A 22753-nucleotide genomic window follows, 5' to 3' on the forward strand; every position below is an offset into this window, starting at 1 on the left:
GTCTTCACAGGTCTGACTAAAAAATCAATCCTCCAGCTGCAGCTGATCCAGACGCTGCTGCTGCTGTTTTGACTAAAACCAGGAAGATAGAGACATAACACCAGTTTTAAAGTCCTTCCAAAAACATGACTGTTAGGTGAACTGTTTAATTCTTGAGTGTCAGTGCTGCAGGACCCCGTCCAGGATCTACTGATAGCGCTCCTGTAAGGATAAACAGATCAACAACAGATGGACGAACAACTGATCTCCTCTAGTAAAATCTGAAGCAAGATTGAATTATTTAAAAGGAAGACTGGATGAAGTTCTTAACAGATTCCCATGAGTTACATTTTCCAACTTGCATTAAAGCACTTTTCACCAGTTTCAGAAACCACTGGTGAAGTGGCAGCAGAGAGGTGGGTTAGATTACAACCAGGCCTTTTATGTTAAACTTTTACAGAGCGATGAATTGTCCCAGAAGTTATTGTGATGAACGATAATATTGTTGTTTTGTGACAATTTTCAAATAATCTAATGATAATGGCATAACTATGCAAAAACACATTCTTAAAGAACAATAAACTTTAAATTCTAATGAACATTTAACACTGGAAATGGAAGACATATTAAAGAGCCAAAATAAGCAAAGCACATAAAATGAGTTATGAAATCTCTGTAAACAAAATTGCCCTTCAAACAAAGGGCTAGTTGAGACCAAAGCATCAAACCGAAGACTTCTATCATCCAGTTTTTGGTAGAAAGAGAGAAGAGAGAAACAAATGGATAATTTATTGATTTATTGTGACAGGCCTACAGTTTCTGCCCTAGTTTCCTCGGTACTTTCAACATTCCTGTCTGAACTTGTGCTGCTTGTGTGAATTGACAACAAGCGTAAAGTTTGGACCTTAGTTTGTAGTTTATTCATTGAGTTGTGTTCATTCAGATGTGAACTTTTTTCATTTAAAAAATAAAGTTAAGGGAAAAGTGAGTATTTATCTCTGTTTAGAAGATCTGAAGAACTAATTTAGTCCTTTCCAAACTTCATATCAGAGTAGGTGGAGCCACAAACATTCCAGCAACATGTTCAGATATTTAAGTAACAGCCATTTCTAACATAAAAGATGACTCATATTTCTTGCTGTATTAACAGGACTTATGTCTCATCCAGGTTTACAGTTATTCAGTGTTTAACAGCTGTAAGCTTCTTCTAGTCACAGTGAAGGTTTCTGTACAAGGCCATGGAAAGTATGGATGAGGAGTCCACAATATCTAAAACTCCAATGAATAAAATATAACTGAGTTTAATCAATCAAATTTTATTTGTATAGCACATTTCAGCAGCAAGGCATTTCAAAGTTCTTTACATCTTTACAAACACAAAAACACAGAGTCATGCAACACTGAATCAACAATCAAAAGCGTTACATTAAGTCAAGTGCCATCATTAAATTCATAATTAATTACGTTTCAAATACAGCTCTAAACAGGGTCACTCAGAGATACTATTTTACTATTTATTTTAGAAAAGGAAACATATTCTTCAGCCGAGATTTAACAACCAACAACATAAGATTCATCTTACTTGATGAATAATGCAGTTATGGATCTTAAACTAATTCGAACCTAACAACAATAATCTCAAAGTGAATTAATTTTTTTTTTAATTTCACACAGGATTAACTAACAGTAAATGTGAAGGTTATTTCTGCCTCAAAAATCTTTTCTTACCGCTCCTATTTTTGTAATTTCTCTTTTCATCTCCCATGACAGAGGACTCAAACATGTTCATGTGTGGTGCCAGGTAGGACTGAATGATCTTAAGGTGAAAATATAAGGGGAAATTCAAAATGAGTGAAAAACATCCATTTAAACCCCAGACCTTAGAGGGTTAAAGGTGCACCAAATGTATACCTTACACTCAGATCCATTGCCATAACAACCGAGTAACAACAAATCCATTAGCTGACAGAGCAGGCACAGTGTTAAGTATCACTTACTGTTTTTAAGTCCCTTCTTAAGACCCATCTTTTTTCTTTGGCTTTTGGCACAATCTGAGATGTTTCACCTTGTTTTATTCTGTCTGTATATTAATATGTATTTTATATTTGATTTTTTTTTTCTATTTTATAATTGCATCGTATTTTATGATTGTGTTTTGGTAAATAAAGTGCTTCATAAATAAAGTTAGTATGGTATGGTATCAGGTAGAGGTGTGCCGATCGATCGGTCACCGATCATAATCGGCCGATTTTCGTGACAAAGTGCATGATCGGTGATCGGCGATCATTGGCTCTTGTTACCGATACTGATCACCTCATTTCGCAGCCTGCCTGTGCAGCTGGTCTCCTCTTTCCTTCACTCTGCACAAACGCGCAGCAACAAATCCTAAGCGATGTGGAACTATAACCACTGAGTGAATGGGGAAGTTTGCGTGTTGCGGCAGAAAATTGAAGCACGTCAAAATGCATCAACACAACGAAGCTAATACGACATAAAAACAAAGCCATACTTGACTGAGATTGGCTACATCGAGGCTCACTGCAGTAAAAAAGACATATCCTCCTGACTACCAGGAAAAAAAATATTGTCCAATCACCATTTTTTTAAAATCACACATTCTTTGTAAGGTAATAAAAGGTTTTATGCACTTACTTTGTCTCTTCCCATAAAATGTGTTATTACTGATGAACACAATTTTTATGTATTAGAAAAAGATACGAACAAAAATCCCACCCCTTCATATGTGGTATCATTGAAAAGCCCTAAATGTCCTCTCCAGATACCAAAAGGAGTTAATTCAGTAGAATGCAGAGGGTGGGAGATATTCAAGTTTAGAAATGTCCTCTACAGAGGACAAAAATGAACTACTGGTAGTCAGGAGGATATGGAGGATCAGTAAGTCTTCGAGCTGCGATGTAAGACGCTGGTTCTGCTCTCCTGTTGAACCGCTGCTACGCTACAGGTAGTAATATTTCACAGACGGAGCTTCGCTTCTGCTCCACCTGGTAGTGACTCTCACACCGAACCTGCTTAAAGCTGCAGCATCTAACTTAAAAAATTACATTTTACACACGTATTAAAACTTTCGCTGTCCTAACATGAGACAGATAATCTCTGAAAAAATAATCGATCTCCTCCCTGATCTGCATAATTACTCCGCTCAATCAGAAACAGCCAATCAGAGCTAGCAGTAATCAGCTAGCCGCCATGCTAACAGGAAGTTTTCATTCAGTAACTCTGGATTGTTTATTGTAATGGAACCTGTATTTGCCTTTGAATGTTAAGTTTTATACTTGAATATTTTGGCAATGTTGAGAGGTTTTATTTTGGCTCTTCAGAGCCTTCATATGTTATCAGTCTGTTAAAGATAGTATTATCAATAGCAGTACAATTTGCACAATGCCTGTTTTGTTTAGTTTTCTTCTTGGAAAAAGTTATTAGAAACAAGTTTTTGTCTAAATTAAGGTGAATTCATGGTTCCTTTTTCCATATAATGTAACCGGTAGTGTTTATGATAAAAAAAAATAATAATAATTTTGTAATCGTATCGGTGATCGGCCCTCATGGGTTATCTGTATCGGCAGGAAAAAACCTGATCGGCACATCTCTAGTATCAGGATTTAACACCAGAAACACAAACATTTCCCACACAAAGAACATAATATTCAGTCTGTAACCGTATTTGGTAAGACTTTATTTGAAGGGGGTGAATAAGACTGACATGACACTATCATAAACATGTCATAAACATGACATAACACCTGTCATGAACATGAATAAGCCTTCATGAATATTTATGACTGTTGTCATAAAGCGTCATTCGGTAAATTATGACACTTTTAATACAAAGTTGTCATTATTCAAAATGTCTTTGTTATGACAACTTGACATTAACCAAGAAATCATTACTGATATAAATTTGTTATAAAAGTTTTACTGATTGCACTTTAAAAATTAGGTAACTTTATGTTATTAAAGGTAAAGTTTGAACAGTAATGATTTCCTGGTTAATGTCAAGTTGTCATAACAAAGACATTTTGAATAATGTCAACTTTGTATTAAAAGTGTCATAATTTACCGAATGACGCTTTATGACAACAGTCATAAATATTCATGAAGGCTTATTCATGTTAGTGACAGGTGTTATGTCATGTTTATGACAGTGTCATGTCAGTCTTATGCACACCCATTCAAATAAAGTGTTACCCAGTATTTTTTCTGGCTTGATGTTTTTTTTTTAGATTACTACAAGTGAACACAGGGTTGATTAGCTAACTTGAAAAACTGCTCGACTGATGATCTGTCAGAGTGTTGGTCTGAGGGTCTGAATTCCCTCATTCAGAAGCAAGCAGTTTTATTTGATCCAGGTGTGTCTAAAAGTTGCAGGATGAACTAAAAGTCCCTTGAGGACTGGAGTAGGTGACCCCTGGAGTGGAGTGTAGAGGTTCCTATTTGAGGGAGAATAACACGAGAGCTCTAATTCATAATTTATTTTTTCAACCTGCAGGACTCTCAAGTGTGAAGTATCTTGCTCTGTTTGACTGGTAAATATTTATATGGATTAAATGTTTTGTAGAACCTTCATATTATGTTCTGAAGTTTGATCCAATTGAGAATAAAACATGGAGCACTTCAGTCTGAGACTAGCAACCTTTTTAAACCCATTCAGTTGGAAAAACATACTTAACGGTTAGCACACAGTGTTCAGTTCAGAGTTCTTCCTTAATCCCTCCTCCTCTGGTTTACAAGCGTAATGATGGGTGGAACCAGAGACACTCCCTTTGGTAATTTGATATTTACATGTGAGCTCAAACCAGTTTCTGTTCTACAGAAGAGAAACTCACACAGTCGTGACCGAGAGCTGAAATGGCGCAAAGAGTTCAACTTTTTCACAGCTCTGCTGGACCTGAAGATGTGGCTTGTGATGTTTGTATGGACAGGAAGAGGAAAGCTGTCAAGTCTTGCTTAAACTGCTTGGCTTCATACTGCAGGGATCACCTACAGCCTCACTATGATGCTCCACCATTACAAAAACACAAGCTGGCGAATCCCTCCACAAAGCTCATGGAGAATTTCTGCCCCCATCATGATGAGGTGATGAAGATCTTCTGTCGTACTGATCAGCAGTGTATCTGTTATCTCTGCACTATGGAGGAACATAAAGGCCATGAAACAGTCCCAGCTGCAGCAGAAAGAGCTAAGAAGCAGAAAAAGCTCCAGGAGAGTCGACAACAAATCCATCAGATAATCCAGGACCAAGAGAAAGATGTGAAGCTGCTTCAACAGGAGGTGGAGGCCATCAATGTCTCTGCTGATAAAGCAGTGGAGGACAGTGAGAAGATCTTCACTGAGCTGATCCGTCTCCTCCAGGAAAGAAGCTCTGAGGTGAAGCAGCAGATCAGATCCCAGCAGGAAACTGAAGTGAGTCGAGTCAAAGATGTTCAGGAGAAGCTGGAGCAGGAGATCACTGAGCTGAAGAGGAAAGACGCTGAGCTGGAGCAGCTCTCACACACAGAGGATCACAACCAGTTTCTCCTCAACTACCCCTCACTGCCAGCACTCAGGGAGTCGACACACTCATCCAGCATCAACATCCGTCCTCTGAGACACTTTGAGGACGTGACAGCAGCTGTGACAGAGAGCAGAGACAAACTACAGGACGTCCTGAGAGACACATGGACAAACATCAAAATGGAAATCACTGAGGTGGATGCTGTAAAGTCAGAACCAGAACCAAATAGCAGAGCTGAATTCATAATATATTCAGGAAAATTCACTCTGGATCCAAACACAGCACACACTATGCTATTTTTATCTGAGGGGAACCGAAAAGCAACAGTAATGAAACAAAAACAGTTTTATCCTGATCATCCAGACAGATTCACTGATTATCGTCAGGTTCTGAGTAGAGAGAGTCTGACTGAACGTTGTTACTGGGAGGTGGAGATGAGAGGAGAAGGAGTTTATATAGCAGTTTCATACAAGAACATCAGCAGAGCAGGAAGATCAATGGATGCTATACTAGGATTCAATGACAAATCATGGTCATTATACTTTGACAAAGGCTGTTACACATTCTGGCATGATAGAGTTGAAACTCCAGTATCAGGTCCAGTTTCCTCCAGAATAGGAGTGTACCTGGATCACAGAGCAGGTATTCTGTCTTTCTACAGCGTCTCTAAAACCATGACTCTCCTCCACAGAGTCCAGACAACATTCACTCAGCCTCTACATGCTGGGATTGGTCTTTCTGAAGGATCCTCTGCTGAGTTTGTTAATCCTAAATATTCATCAGTGATCTGAGGCCCAGGTGGTTAAAATATGTATTTTTGTTTCAATGTCTTTAGTCTCCATCATTGTTGGTGAGAGCTTATTGTTATCCAATGTCATTTCTTCACTGCTCAGACATCAACTGTCTTTATGGAGCTACTTTGTCAGCTTGTTTGTTGTCTTGTGGTTAGGGATTACCCTAACCACAAGACAACAATAGGCTACCCTAAGTCTATCTTGTGGTTAAAATGCAAATACAGATCAGCAGATAGAAATTGCAATTATCATCATATCATCATCAATCAAGATATCAGTCATTATTTTATTAGACAAAGATCAGACCCAGGATCAAGCTGTTTATGGAGATTAATCAAATGAGCAGAAAGGTGAACAACAGTTTTCATCAAAGTTTAATGTTCTGTTTCAATTAAATATATGGATTAAAATTATTAAAATGTTACCATTTGAAACATTTTTTTTGTGCAGTCAAGTGATTAAATCCTAAAAATGTTTTGCTACCCAATAATATGTGGACAAAAATGTTTTATTAGTATGAAACTTTTAGAAACTCTATGGACGTCCATAATATCAGTTGCAGATTTATTGTAGTGTTATTTTGGTAACACTTTATTTGAATGGGGGGGAAGGGGAATAAGACTGACATGACACTTTCATAAACATGACATAACACCTGTCATGAACATGAATAAGCCTTCATGAATATTTATGACTGTTGTCATAAAGCGTCATTCGGTAAATTATGACACTTTTAATACAAAGTTGACATTATTCAAAATGTCTTTGTTATGACAACTTGACATTAACCAGGAAATCATTACTGTTTAAACTTTACCTTTAATAACATAAAGTTACCTAATTTTTAAAGTGCAATCAGTAAAACTTTTATAACAAATTTATATCAGTAATGATTTATTGGTTAATGTCAAGTTGTCATAATAAAGACATTTTGAATAATGTCAACTTTGCATTAAAAGTGTCATAATTTACCGAATGACGCTTTATGACAACAGTCATAAATATTCATGAAGGCTTATTCATGTTTATGACAGGTGTTATGTCATGTTTATGAAAGTGTCCTGTCAGTCTTATTCAACCCCCTTCAAATAAAGTGTTACCGTTCTTTTTTTGTAAATATTTATGATTTTTAAAAATATATCAATACACTTTAATTTCTTTTTTACTTATGTTTTTAGGTTTAAAATTGCTGAGAATTTATATTTGGCCCTAGAGGAACAATCAAGAGACCACATCCAGTTTTAGTTATTACAGCTCAAAACTAGAGATCAGGCCTGAAATCTGGACTCTGACGTGAACTTTCAGACACCTAGAGACAATTACAAACTGGCCTTCTATCTCTTGAGGAACATTTCCAATGTTTTTTACAAATTTGTCAAAACTCTCACTATATTGTGACAGTCTAGGATGACATAGATATGTGGGGGAAAAAATCGAGTTGTTCTGCTTTTTCTCAGTGCTAACTGAAGAAATGTCAGTCGGAAACATCCTACAAGAGTCAGGAGGAGAGTTTAAGCATTGTCAGTCATGCTCATGTATGTGCTGCTCATGTGCCAATGTCCCAACAAGATCTAGAGAGACTCATCCATGCGTTTATCTTTGGTCGTATTGATTACTGCAACAGCGACTTCACAGGTCTACCTAAAAAATCAATCCTTCAGCTGCAGCTGATCCAGAACGCTGCTGCTGGTATTCTGACTAAAACCAGGAAGGTAGAGCACATCACCCCAATTCTAAAGTCCCTACACTGTAGATCATGCTTTTAAATCCTGTCATGATTGGTGGTGGTGAGTGGTGAGAGAGACATAGGCTGACCCAGGATGTCATAAGGAAGTAGGTTTAATGATGAATAATCCACAAATGAACAGAATCCAACTAAGGTTGCACAGGGAGCAACGGGGAAGACGGAGCGTGCAGCAAAACAGACAGCCGTAACAGAGACGCACAGACTATACGATGCAAACGACGAGGACCCGACAAGGAACACAGACAACAGGTGGAACTAAATACACAGGGAAGGTAATCAGGGAACTGGACATAGCTGGGATCAATCAACAGGGAAGACAGAGACTCACAGGGGAACAGAACTAAGTAAACACAGAAAAACCTCAAAGATAACTAGACCGAAAACACAGATTGTCACAAATCCTTTCTTTTCACATGTAAATCATTCACATATGGTCAACATAAAGTAGAACTTAATCCAATCAAACTCAATCTCCTTTTTTGAGGCGCTTTAGAGTAACTCATTTTGCTGTGTTTCTTAAATGTGAATGAGACATTTCACACCTCTAGGTCACAGAGCGTTTCACTCTGCCCCATTCGGACATTTTTGTAGTTTGATAGCAGTGATATGATTATCTACTAGAGAAACTTTTTGTTACAAAGTCTATTCAACAAAGGAAGATTTCTCCATCTGGCCTACCATGATGAGCCAGAACCTGACCCACAGCAGGAGAATAAACCACACATTCAAATGAACGCGTCACAGTGGTATTGCAATGTAAGGAATTTGTGTTAACACATGCCAAAACTGAACATTTTGACTCCTCTACTTGCATCTTTGGCATAACTGAAAATATACTACAAAATTGCTGTGAGGAAAAAAAAAGTCAGATTCACAAAACTGATTAGCCGGGAGTCATGACCTTGTTTAGCAGTTACACAGTAAACGATGTGATGTCATAGACAAGAAAACATAAGCAATAGAAAAAATTTACAGACTGAAAAGTATAAATTAAAAAAATATTAAGATATCTACACAGCACTGGAAAAAAATACATTTTAATTTATTTGCACTCCTAGGCATTCAAAAGTACACAGAAAATGTATCAAAGGGTTAAAATAGTGGATTTTGGATAATATGGCCCCTTTAATATTTCTGTTAGTTTATAAATAACTGAATAGTTCAGCACCAAAATAACTTAGAATTCTTCTCTTGTATTAATTTCCAGATCTTTCAGGTCTCACTCACACTCGTTAGTGTGAGTGAGAGATTTAAGTTTATGAAAAAAGGATGATGGGTAATGATGCTAACCTACTGTCGATTCCGCTCCCTGTGAGTTGTGTTAATGACAAGTTTCTGTCAATCAACCTGAGAGAAAAACATATTCAAGTTGGTTTCAATACTCTCCAGTTTCAGAAAACACTGGTGGTGAAGCAGCAGCAGAGAGGTTTATCAGATTATAACCAACAGTTTCTGCTCTCTAGTTGCCTCAAGCACTTTCAACATTCCTGTCTAAACTTGTGCTGCTTATGTAGCAAGGGAAAAGTTTGAATTTCAGTTTGTGCATCGAGTAGTATTAATTTAGTTGTAAACATTTTTAAACAAAAAAGTAATGGGAAGGAAAAAGTTAGTATTTATCTCTGTTTAGGTGATCTAAAGAACTCATTTAGTCCCTTTATAAGTGCAGACTTTTCCCAAAGTGTCATTGAGATTTCTGCTCTGATGGATAGGAAGTTTGAGGAGTTTGCCACCACTTTAAACAACATATCTGCTACAGCAGAAGCCAACACAGAGTGCTTCCCAGAAGCAGAGCACTGTCACTGAGTGGAGGAGGATGACATGTCGGCTGTGGGACCCAGGCTGGTCGAGCGCCAGTGAAAACTATGCATTTTAACAGAGAACTATACTAATTTGGAGGGACAGAGCCACAGGGATGATATCTTAATTTACAACCTCAAAGAAAACACAAAGACCAATAACCAGTCTCATTTTTGAAACATTCCCAGCTCTTCTTAACTTGAGTCCAAACAGGGCATCATTAAGATCTACTGAGCTCATCAGAGAACAGGGTGGAGTAACGAGGCAGAAACAAATCTGTACTTTACAATCCTCCTGGAATCTGTTCTGATTTATTTTACATTTCCAAACAACACTATATCTTGTCTTTCTTCAAAATAATCATTGTGTCAGTGTTATTTTCTTTGTAATTCTAGACAATATACTTATTTATATAATAAACAGTTTCTTTTAATCCTTCCATATAAAGGCACAGCTTATTCTCCACTTCTACACACTTCATTCTCATAGTAACTCCCATTCGCTACCCTGTATGTTGCTGTATAAGCAATATACAATATATTTGTATTTTTTTCTGTGCATAAACATGCTCACAAGAAAGACATATGGCTAAACATATCTGACTCAGGTAACATATTTGGAATGTATAAACAACATACTGTACATATTACTTTCCTACAATATTCAGAGCTGTTTTATTTCATAACTGTAACTGACATGAATTAAACAATGTGTACATAAAACCACAGCTAGGACCGCAGTCGCTCTTTTTCTTCCCAGCGCCCATTAGTTCAATTGCGATGACAACGGTAAATAAAACACTAAAAGACTTGAGAAAAACTACTTTAACAAGACTAAAGTTATTCCGGAGGTTATGTTGTGAGAGTAAGGCTATTGTAGACCCTACTAATCTGTAAACAGGATAGAACAGGTCGGAGTAACGAGGCAGAAACAAAGCCATCCATCCATTTCCTTTACACCCTTGTCCCTAGTGGGGTCGGGAGGGGTGATGGTGCCTATCTCCAGCTAACGTTTCAGGCTGAATCTGTTCAGGCCAGTCCCTGAACAGGGCAACACAGAGATTGACAAACAACCATGCACACACTCACCTAGGGAGAATTTAGAGAGACCAATTAACCTGACAGTCATGTTTTTGGATTGTGGGAGGAAGACAGAGTACTCAGAGAGAACCCACAATGCACAGGGAGAACATGCAAACACCATGCAGAAAGACCGGGGCGGGGAATCGAACCCAGAACCTTCTTGCTGCAAGGCAACAGCTCTACCAACTGTGCAGCTCGCAGAAACAAATACATACTTCACAAATCCTCCTGGAATCTGTTCTGAAGCCGATTGTCAGTTATACAGACTCTGGAGTGATTATGACGCTGCCTCCTACTGGTAGCTTTCTGCTACTGCAGTAAAATTAATTACAATAGATGCCAAATCTTGAAATTAGAAATATACATAAAAAACATCAATTAATTCAATATCAAAATAGAAAAAGAGAATAATAATAATAATCACATAACAGAAACCATTACTTTTTTGTGTATGCCACATACATTACTCCAGAGATGCATCCAGGATTCTACAGGCGCTTAAAAGCAGGCTCTGCTCACATATCGTTCAAATCCATTTACTGGAAACTGTAATTATCATGATCATCATTTATCAGGACATCATTTTATTGGACAAACATCAGATTCTGAATCAAACTGTAGACATTTTTTATTTCATATAAATTAATATGTGATTCTCTTATGTTTGTGACATTTTGTAAATAGAAATAATTTGGTAATTCTGATATAATCTAATAAACATTTGGTGTACTTTAACTTCAGGCAGTTAAGGGGAAAAATTCAGTGAAGATATGGTTTCAATTGTTTGTGGTTTATGCTAAGAACCTGCTCTTCTGCCTGTGATGGTTAAATAAAGCTCTTCTATTAAAAAAGCCCCTCGACACACTTCTTTGGTGCCATCTGGTGGTCAAAAGGATGAAGAGCAGTTTGGAAATATTACACAGGAACTGTTTCTACATGACTACAGTCATGGCCAAAAGTTTTGAGAATGATTCAAATGTTAATATTTACAAAGTCTACTGCTTCAGTTTTTATAATGGCAATCTGCATATACTCCAGAATGTTATAAAGAGTGATCAGCTTAACAGCAATTAATTGCAAAGTCAATATTTCCCTAGAAAATGAACTTTATCCCCCAAAACACATTTCAACTTCATTGCAGCCCTGCCTTAAAAGGACCAGATAACATTGTTTCAGTGATTGCTCCATTAACACAGGTGTGGATGTTGATGAGGACAGGGCTGGAGATCAATCTGTCATGATTAAGTAAGAATGACATCACTGGACACTTTAAAAAGAGGCTGATGCTTGGCATCATTGTTTCTCTTCTGTGAACCATGGTTATCTCTAAAGAAACACGTGCAGTCATCATTGCACTGCACAAAAATGGCCTAACAGGGAAGAGCAGCTAGAAAGATTCACCTCAGTCAACAATCTATCGCATCATCAAGAACTTCAAGGAGAGAGGTTCCATTGTTGCCAAAAAGGCTCCAGGGCCCAAGAAAGACCAGCAAGCGCCAGGACCATCTATTAAAAGTGTTTCAGCTGCGGGATCGGGCTACCAGCAGTGCAGAGCTTGCTCAGGAATGGCAGCAGGCAGGTGTGAGTGCATCTGCACGCACTGTGAGGCGGAGACTCTTGGAGCAAGGCCTGGTCTCAAGGAGGGCAGCAAAGAAGCCACTTCTCTCCAGGAAAAACATCAGGGACAGACTGATATTCTGCAAAAGGTGCAGGGAGTGGACTGCTGAGGACTGGGGTAAAGTCATTTTCTCTGATGAATCCCCTTTCCGATTGTTTGGGACATCTGGAAAACAGCTTGTTCGGAGAAGACGAGGCGAGCGCTACCACCAGTCTTGTCTCATGTCAACTGTAAAGCATCCTGAAACCATTCATGTGTGGGGTTGCTTCTCAGCCAAGGGAGTCGGCTCTCTCACAGTCTGGCCTAAAAACACAGCCATGAATAAAGAATGGTACCAGAATGTCCTCCGAGAGCAACTTCTCCCAACCGTCCAAGAGCAGTTTGGTGATGAACAATGCCTTTTCCAGCATGATGGAGCACCTTGCCATAAAGCAAAGGTGATGTTCGTTATTCTGCAATAGCCAGCCACGCCCTAACCTCACCACTGACTGACTATTGACCAGTTCTCTGTCTAACAGGTCCGGAAAATCCCTGAAACCTGGGTCTTACCCTATCACAGGTTTACTAGAGAATTTCTGTTTAAACTGGCGGCGGAGAAAACTCGTCTAGCTCTAACTACCTTCAGATCCAGAAGTTACGGCCCTTTTCAGTTGAGAAACAGTCGACAGAGTAGCACTAGCTGCCGCGTAGTTCCAACAACCACTCCTGTTAACGGTAGCTTTCCTCCTTAAAATAACGTGCACTTGTTATCGGCTAGATTGGATTTAGTGACTTAGATATAAGTCCCAGGGCCATTATTTATTGCTCGCCAAAGGAAAGTACGAAGCCACCAATTTCTAGAATCATGCATTTAGATTTTACTTATACCAGAAGAACCCTCATCAAACAGTGACTCAATTGAATTCAATGTCCACAACCTCCATTCTTACTTTTATTATATTTTATTAAGCAAGCTTTAGCAGGGGTAAATGACAAGCAGATTTAATAAAAGTAATTGTAAACTTGTAACAAGTATTAATCTCAAATTATAAAATGAACCAAATCAACCATATCCTATCTTATTTCTATCCCTAACCTGTGTCACTAATCTCACTGAGCGAGGCTTTAGGGGCAGGGCAACTCACACCCGATGTTAGTCGATCTTGGCAGCCGAAATCTTTAGACGTCCTTGGTTAGAGTCTCTGTCCTAGCCGGGCAAAGTCCTTTTCCGGAAAAGTAGCAAAGTCAATCTGTCCAACCTCTTTTAGACGAACAGAATCTTCATCACTAGGTGACCTTTGTCTTTTCCCCAAGTCTGCTGCTGTTGAATAGGGATCGTAGGGTGGAGGCAGAGGAAACGATCAAATTCAGGGGCCAGGGCTGGGGCTGACGGATCTTGTCCTTCTTTGCGGCGAGAAGTCTCAAACTTTTCCCCCGGTCCCAGGGTGTGGTCCTCCGCTGATCTTTTGCCTGCGTCCTCTTGTTGATTCTCCTTCAGCGCCGCGGACTAAGAACAGTTTCCTCCCCAGCTCGCTGGCTTTTAAACCCTCTTGGCCCACAGTTGTGTATGGGAGAGGTCTTATGACTAACCCTTCCCGATTATCTCATCGGAAAGCACTCGTCCCACCCAAACCTTGTTCCACCCTGAATTGGTAATACACCAACCTCCCTCTTTTGACTGTTGCAACTCCTTTGCAACACTTCTCTCTTTTCTGTTGACCATCTGGTAGTTATTACCTTTTTTGGCAATTCGTTCTGAGGACCCCGCCCAGCCAGCTCAGTGCTTGTGACTTTTCATTCTTTTATTTTCCTGTGCTCAACTCTGCCATTTTCTTATAATGTACCATGAAACACAATTAACTCAAAACATAATCAATTTGTTTTACCATTATCTGAAATCGTGTATAACAACTAAGTTGTTACTGTTACCGTAGATCATGAATACAGATTATACATTTCAGTCATACATTACAGACATTGTGATTACAATACATCAATCATTTTAACTATTACACTACTATGTCTTTTGTATTTCATTTCTTTAATCATTCCTAAATCAATACAAGATTACTGTTACTCCCCAGGCCTTTACCCTGCTTTCTGCGTGTACCTAGAGAGATCTCACAAGTCCATGCCAGTTTTCTTGACACCCCCTCCTTGAGATCGAACGGTGCCGCGCAGAAAATGAAAAGTCCGATCAAAATAATTCCAACACATCCCCACTGTGGATAGTCAGAATGTCTCTTTCGTAGCAGGTGACGGGCGAAGATGACGGTGTCCACGTGTCAACAACCTCGTACTCCGTCAGATTCGATGGCGGGGAGATCCAGGTTTCTGCATCCAGCACTTCATTCACTGTGGAGCTACACGGCTCAGATAAGTCGCATTGCTCCAACAGTGGTGGTGGAGGTGGAGTGGACTCGCCCACCTCCAAATCTGGCTGTGTGGCAGCTGGGAAACCACAGCATGCCTCCAACTCCTCAAGCAGATCCTGAAAATCCTTAGCAAACGAAGGAGACTGCATCTGACAAATGCAGGTGGTGGTGGAGTCTGTCTGACTCCCTTGATCCACGTATGAGGCGAGAGGTATATCCTCAGTCTGGCATGCTTGGTGAGATGAACTGAGAAACTCAGCTTGGGTACCCTGGTCGTGAGTTGCAATGCTGGTCTGACATCCGACGTCCACGTACGTATCTGGAGATGCCGGGCAAGCTGGTGGAATGGGGTCACCCACCGCCACTACTCTTCCGTCCATAAGGTGCAGAGTGAAAAGGCACTGACGGGTGATCTGATTCTCCCAAAGCTTCTGAACAATGGGTAACACTCGGCCACTCTCCAAAGGCGACGTCTGAAGTGCGTCATCGGTCTGGCCCAACGCAGAGGTCCACACGACTTTATGGTCCCGTTCCAGGGATCTAGACGTAGAAGCCGCAATGTAAGGCAGGTCCTCCCGTCCATGGAGACAGAGGATTGCCGTTACATTTTCAAGGTGTACGCAGTCGTGACACCAACGGGTAGACGATGCAACCCATATGAATCCAGAGGATTCTGCGGTCGTTCCACATCCCACGCAGCAGATCGGTGCCTGAAGAGAAACAGCAACCCAGGTAACTTTATAATTAGTAGTTATCGATTAGCTTTACTCATAATGGGGAAAAGGGGTGAAAAAGCAATAGCAAGAGCATATAAAGGGAGCTGATCTAAACTCGTGTGCCTCTTTGAGCTGCTAGCCATGGGGAACGTATCACAGGGGGAACACTCTCCGACACTTGTGAGTCCTGATTCTGCCCAGAAGATGTGTCATGAAATATCGCCGCATGGGTCATAAACCATACAACGATGGGTAGAGTGGACGTCTTCTTCATCCAGTAGAGAATCACTAAAACTCCCCACCCTGTCGCCCAAATGGTCAAGATCGCCCATCTTCGGAGCCAACGGCGTTTGCCTTGACCTTTGATGGAGAAAGCCTGGTACGCCAGGTAGATGAGGATGGACGTCGCCAGAAGACCCTCGACGATGGCGGTGAGAATTTTCAGTGGTGCAGCACGGTCAGCATGGGTTCCTCCACAGACCAGCTCCATTATTAAGGCCGTCGTGTCGATGGTAAGCCAAAGACACGCCACAGCTCCTCTGCGCCAGTTGATGCGGGTTCGCCCCATCAGATAACAGACAAAAAGGGAAGGGGCATGCTCCCATCTTCGCATGAGGATGGGTCGTAGAAGGAGCTTTGCATATCCTTGGAGCACGACGAGCACTCTTAAAGGTTGCCCAATGGTCCAAGACCCGGTATGGCAGTAGACCACCCAGGCGAGGATGAACCCAACTTGTTCAAGGGTACTCACTTGGATTGGCTCAAAGGTTGGAGTGGTAGCAGAGGAGTTGGTCGTAGAGTTGGATGACATGATGTTCCCCTGGTAAGTTCTTGGTTTGAATCCGGTCTTGACAGCAGCTCTGACGAACGATGACTGGCTCGTCGGCACACAGCAGCGTCCTTTTATACAGATTCAGGCTCCTCCTTTGGGGGGAGGGGCTTGTGATCCCTCCCCTTGCAACGACAAAGTGCTTTTAGCCACACCTCTAGGACAACCTTGCCTACTATTAAGGCTACGGCTATGCCTAGGAGGCCCAACAAATATGGCCACAACATACTCAGAGCGTTGAGCAACCAGTGCTCAACAATGGCAAGGCCCCCACCTACCACGCTCGTGACTTCTTCCACTACGGTTGTTACGGTGGTTGTTAAAGTGGAGCCCAAGGTTTCATACCAGCGACAGTCATGTTGTTGGAGGCCTGTCCCACACTTTTGCCAGATCTCCTTAGAGATATTACATGTAAGGTTAGAATAAAGGAGGTTAGGTCCCACCCAGTCAAATCCATTATCCACCACCCCATCACACAGACTCTGCCGGAACGCATGTCCTTCAGCTAGGGCGATGAGGGTGTCAGGGATAAAAGGAATTGGAAGGTCGAGGATACTTTTGCGCTTCTGGAGGTGATATCCCAGAATTGCATCCGTGCAGGTTCTTCCGCTCACGAGTGCTCTCCGCCATTTGCCCTGAATTTTCCTCCACGTAACCTCTGAAGCATGGGTTGCATACTCCTCTGCATAGTGTTCCTTGCAGTAATCACCCCAACCTCGAAGCTGGTGACAGGATTCCCTGGCTAGCCCAATAATGCACTCCGTGTTGTTACGTGTGCACGTCATGCGCCAAGGCCGTGGGACGACGTAGTTGTCGGGTCTCCAAAAAATCCCCGGCCAAATCACCCGGTCTTTGGAATAGACTGTGGCAATGTACTGGTATTTGATCCAATAGTTGTCGGATTCAGTGAGACAAGGTATAACCCAGGCTTGTAGTTCTTCTTCTTGGAGTCCCCACCATTCCCAATCCCACGCACGGTAGTAGTCCTCCCACCAAGCTCGGAGAACCAACTTGGCTGTAGGGAAGGTATTAGGATTGGGGCAATGATATTTCCAGGTGGAGTAAAAGGTGTTACTGGTTTGCCAAAGGTCGCATCGCGGAGAGGACAAAGTCTTCACCCAATCAGTGTCGTTAAGGCTATCAAAAATTCGTTTGGCTACACACTTGTCAATTTTTGCAAAGTGATCTTTTGGAGCATTCAGCAGATCATCTGGAGTTGGAAGAAGCTGTACACGCATGTCGGCCACATGTGGTCCTTTCAACCCGGCAGGGGAGCGGACAGCCCCTTCTGGGAAATCTCCTTTGAAGTGTACTTGTTTATTGATTACATAAGTCCATGGGAACGAGTCATTCAGCCAAGTTTCGATCTCCGTGCGCACTGCACTCAGACGAACCCATGAAAGTGTCCAATACTCTTTCAGCGCCAAAGCAATGTAATTTTGGCTGTTGCAAATGTAATATTTGTTCCACAGGCATGGACTCAACAGATTAAACTTAGTTCTATAGCATTCTAGCTCATCGAGCTGATACATGAACCGTCTGGGTCCTTGTCTGATTAAGAAGGCTGTAATGTTTGTCCAGACCAGCCCAGGCAGCACTGTCGGTTGCGTTCGAGTGACGTTGCTGGCGTTCCTGTTCTTGAACAGCGTCGAGGTGTCCACTACCTCCTCTTCACAATTTAAATGATAATCTCCCCAGAACTCCCCTTTTGGGAGCCAAGCTTTGCAGCCTGAGGATCTATGCGGAGCCGAGTAAATTACCTCATTGTCCCAGTATCCTTGAAGCGGCAACAACTTCAGGGGTCGGCAAGCCATGTTGCAGTGCCATTCGGGCATGCCTCGGTCCGGATGGATCCAGTTGCACCTGACGCTCCGACGTTCTTTCCGTTGCAGAATTCTTATCCAGCAGATTACTCCATCGCTGAGAAATTCATGGTTGTAGATTTCCCAGGTGCGGTTCAGTAGATTATCGATGGTGGAATCATTCAAACCATAAGCTCGGCTTTCCACATATTTTTTCCCATTGTCCTTGGCAAATTTCTGAGTCTGGTTCTGAATAGATGACCCGTTGTCCCATGGTACAAAGATGGAGATGGTACTCGTGTTCCAGCAATTGAAGGTAGCATATCTGGAGCGAGCATAGGTGACTCTTGAATGCGTGAGACGCCAGGGCCCAACTCCAACGAAGTATAAGATTGCGATAAGGATAGATGCGGCAAACAGTAGCGCAAGTAGCGTAAGCAAAGTTTTTATGTACAGTGGGGTATCCGTTCTCGTGGTCTTTTTCCGTAGCAGGGGTCCGTCAGGGGTTTCCGAGTTATCATCGTCGTCAAAGTCAGCGCTATCCTCCGAATCCAGAGCATCTTTTAACAAATTCGGTCTGGTATACATACGTCTTAAACGTGTTTCTTCCATCCTGGTCTTCTTGTCATGAAGAGAGGATTAGCAACTCTCTGGGGTCCTTGGTATTGGGCTTGGTGCAGATCTTCTTCAAGGCTCTGGTGCGATGTTGAGCAGTGGTTCTCGTAGCCGCTCGTCTGGTGGCTCTCCCTTGCAGGAGGGAGTTATACACAGGAGAAGGGTAGGGTAGGTTAGGTTCCAACCCCCTCCACACCCATTTCCAAAGGAACACCCTCCAGAAGTCAGGTTGAGGAAATGGGCCTTGGGCGGTGCCACCCCGTAGCTGGTCATCTTTCCAGGCCTCGTGTTTGTATCCTACTGATGTTGTTACTGAAACATATGTACATAATGATTGCCCATGCAATGTCAATCTCGTACGATACCCCCAAGACGTCGGAGTGAAGATCCTCTGATGAGGCGGATTGGGGTAAACTCTGTCTAATTCCAACCTCAGTGGGAGCCTGGTGTTGTTAAAGACATAATAGTCTGGGTTTGTTTCCATCTTCAGGACGACCTTCGCCATACCTGGAGAGGTAGTCCAGAGGATCATGCCATTTACCGAGAGTTCACAGTACTGCCCTTGTAATGGTTCCAAGTAATGAGGACCCCACCGAACCCGCACTTCCTTCCCCTTAATCATCAGATAGACTGTATTGAAAATCCATGGAAGGTGTTGTTGCACAACCCCCCCCCCCCCCTTCTCTCTCTCTACTTCCTCTTCTGAGAGGAGGGAGATGTTGCTCCCAGCTCTCCGTCTAACGGGTGAATTGAGTTTCCTAAATCTGCCGAGATTTACCCTACCCAGAACTGAAGTAAACTCTGTTTAAGCTGGGTGCGAGAAAGACTAGCCTGGTTTCTAACGACCTCCATCCAGATGTCCCACCCTTTTTCACCCTGTGAATTAGCCAGATAGAGTAGCCCGGAATCAGCTAGCTTCACAGAGCACACCTGTTAACGGTCGCTCTTTCTCTTATTACAACTTGCACTTGTTATTGAACCAGGTTGGTTTTAGTGACTCGGGCGAGTCCCAAGGGTGTTGTTTTAGTTTTGGCTAAAAGCAACCTATAAAACATTTTCCACTTTCTCCTCCCAGAATCAAACTTCATAGCTATTTTACAACCATCAAAGAACTTTAATGTGACTCATTAACTGAATGTCCACAACGTCTTTTAGATTTTCTTAATGCTAATTATTTTATTAGTAAGGCAGTTTTGCAAGGGTCAGTACAGCTTAAATCAGTAGCAGAAATAATCAAATAAGTAAAATCAATAATCTAGCCTATCTTTCCCTAATGCTGACACTGTGAACTAAAAAAGAAAAACTTTGAGAGAGACGGACGGAGTTTGGCATTTTGAACCCCAGAACTGGCCTGATGATGAAAAAGGTGTTGCAGCAGCAGGAGGCTCCCAGTACAGGAAGAGTACTGAGTCAGAGCAGCAGATCTCGGGCCTCAGGGTGACTTCCTCATGCTCGTAGCGGCCCTCTCCTTCTTGTCTTGCAGCTCTGTAGCTCCTTTCTCCTCGTCTCACGATCTTTCTGGTCTCTCGAGATGTAGAAGGGCTGGTCTCATGGAAGGAACACACCAGTTCTTCCTCTTTGCCTTTGTTCTTTGCCTTTGTCTTTATCTTCATCTTTGCCTTGGTCTTTGTCTTTGGCTTTGTCTTTGGGGTCTCGAACCCAGCTGAGAAAAGTGCGATTTGAAGCCACATGTTGCGGGGCTAACGGGTTGGTCCCCATATGCAGAACAGTCTTCGGCTCTGTGGCCCCGGCTCTTCTTCAGCTGCAGAGTTCTTTGTCCATCTCGATCTTGGCTCGAAGCTGCCTGAAGGATCCAACCAACGACTCCTCTTTCGCACTCACCTTATATAGGGTTTATCCACCCTTTTGGTGCATTTGCATTGGCCGATGATCTCATATCCATCACCATCTTTGGACATGACCTGATGTCTGTTCTAATGTCCCCGAGTTGCTCAACAGCCCTCTTGTGTCTAACCTTCTCTTAGGTACGTTTAAAGTTTAGCAATAAGGCCTTAAGACACCTCCGCTCTCCCATCAGTTCCTCTTTCCACCTGACCTTTCACCTACCATCTACCTCCAACACAACATCAGTGACCTTTAGTTACAGTTACACATTTTACACCATTTCAAGTTCAATGTCAAAATCACATTTATAACCTTTTAGTTTCTCTGATTTAGCATTCACTTATAATATTATAATAACCATTACTTATTAGTTACTCTTATTATAATCATGATGTGAGTTATTACAGACATTTCTGAAAAGAAACCAAGAATAATTCATTATTCTAATCATTTAACACCATGTTACAGTTACTTGTTTCACCTTTAAGTACTTCCATAAGTGTAAGAGTAAGTGTTAAATATTCTTATAATCAAACCAACATCAACCAATATTAATTATTAGCTTAATTATAAGTTATCATTATTAATTCAAGTATTTTACTCTGGGTTTTATCCAATTACTCAAAATGTTTAGATTTTATTCTTTAAACCTTTAATGCCCAAAATGAGCAGTCTGAACTATTTTAATCACTGCAGGCTGGAAACTTCCTCTTTTTCCAGGAAACCTGCTTTTCCTGTTTCATAACTCTCCTTCTGTCAGACTATGATTTTTTTATGATTAAATAGAAAAAAGTAGAATTAAAGCAGGACACAATAACAACACACACAACCAGATTAATTTTATTACCGTCTGACTCTACTGTTGGGTCTTGATGTCACCTGTGTAATCAGTTTTAAAGATAACTTTATTTATTGTTATTATTAAACTAAAATCTCCAGCATGGGGAAGTGGGATGAGCTCGACTTTTCTCGACACCCCTTCCTCGAGGTCGGACCTTTCACATGCTGGGAACCCAACACCCTCCTTCAGGTCTGCGTCGTCATCCTCTGGAAAGAGAAGATGGTCCTCTGGGATGTGAAGATGCAGATCCTCAGTCGTCACAAAGGACTCAGCAGCTTGTGATGTGAAGATGCAGATCCTCAGTCGTCACCAAGGCCACAGCAGCTTGTGATGTGAAGATGCAGAGTCTCAAAACTCCACTGCTCTTTGACAGTGATAACTAACTGGCTCAGGGAACAAAACAGAGAGATTTTGGGTCCATGGCCTGGAAACTCCCCAGATCTTAATCCCATTGAAAACTTGTGGTCAATCATCAAGAGACGGGTGGACAAACAAAAACCTAGGAATTCTGACAAAATGCAGCATTGATGGTGCAAGAATGGACTGCTATCAGTCAGGATTTGGTCCAGAAGTTGATTGAGAGCATGCCAGGGAGAACTGCAGAGGTCCTGAAGAAGAGGGGTCAACACTGCAAATATTGACTTGCTGCATTAACTCATTCTGTCAATAACAGCTTTTGTTACTCATAATATGATTGCAATTGTATTTCTGTATGTGATGAAAACATCTGACAAAAACACATGAAAACCAGAGGACAGCAGATCATGTGAAAATATATTTGTCATTCTCAAAACTTTTGGCCATGACTGTAGACTTTAACTCCATTAGTTAATAAATTAATCTTTATTCACCTTAGCAACGATTAGGTTTTTGTATTAAGTGTTGGGGACTTAAATTGGAATTACAGAATTTTATATCAAAAGTTGATTTTATAATGTTTCAACATGTTTTGTATCTTTAATTAATGCATATAACAGCTCAAAGATCCAGATTAAGAAGGGTAAATCACATGGTATTCCCAAACTTTGTAAAACATAATCTTTCATCATGAAAAAAAAAATACAGACCAAAGAAAACACATTTGAATCGCTTCATTTTATATTTTAATATTTCTCATTTTTGTTATTTGTGGGGAAATAACTTTTTGTAATGTTCTAACTGAAGCAACCTTTCCTCTACAGTTTAAAACATTTTATGACCAGTTTTCATTTTCAGGTACCAA

The 22753-nt window shown here is 41.2% G+C and overlaps 1 protein-coding gene across 1 annotated transcript; it reads left to right on the forward strand.

Moving 5' to 3' along the window:
* The first annotated feature begins 4819 nt into the window (after positions 1–4819).
* Positions 4820–6709, forward strand: LOC106913608 (tripartite motif-containing protein 16-like). The gene has a single exon (XM_014980174.2). The coding sequence runs from the start codon at positions 4846–4848 to the stop codon at positions 6280–6282; it is 1437 nt and encodes a 478-aa protein (XP_014835660.2). The 5' UTR covers positions 4820–4845; the 3' UTR covers positions 6283–6709.
* Positions 6710–22753: the final 16044 nt, after the last annotated feature.

This window comes from Poecilia mexicana, unplaced genomic scaffold, assembly GCF_051168715.1.
Source record: "Poecilia mexicana isolate PSO_F unplaced genomic scaffold, ASM5116871v1 scaffold_18, whole genome shotgun sequence".
In the NCBI taxonomy this organism is placed as follows: Eukaryota; Metazoa; Chordata; class Actinopteri; order Cyprinodontiformes; family Poeciliidae; genus Poecilia; species Poecilia mexicana.

Excerpts from the sequence above, each read along its gene's own strand:
- LOC106913608 (XM_014980174.2), top strand. The coding sequence starts at position 4,846 with ATGGCGCAAAGAGTTCAACTTTTTCACAGCTCTGCTGGACCTGAAGAT.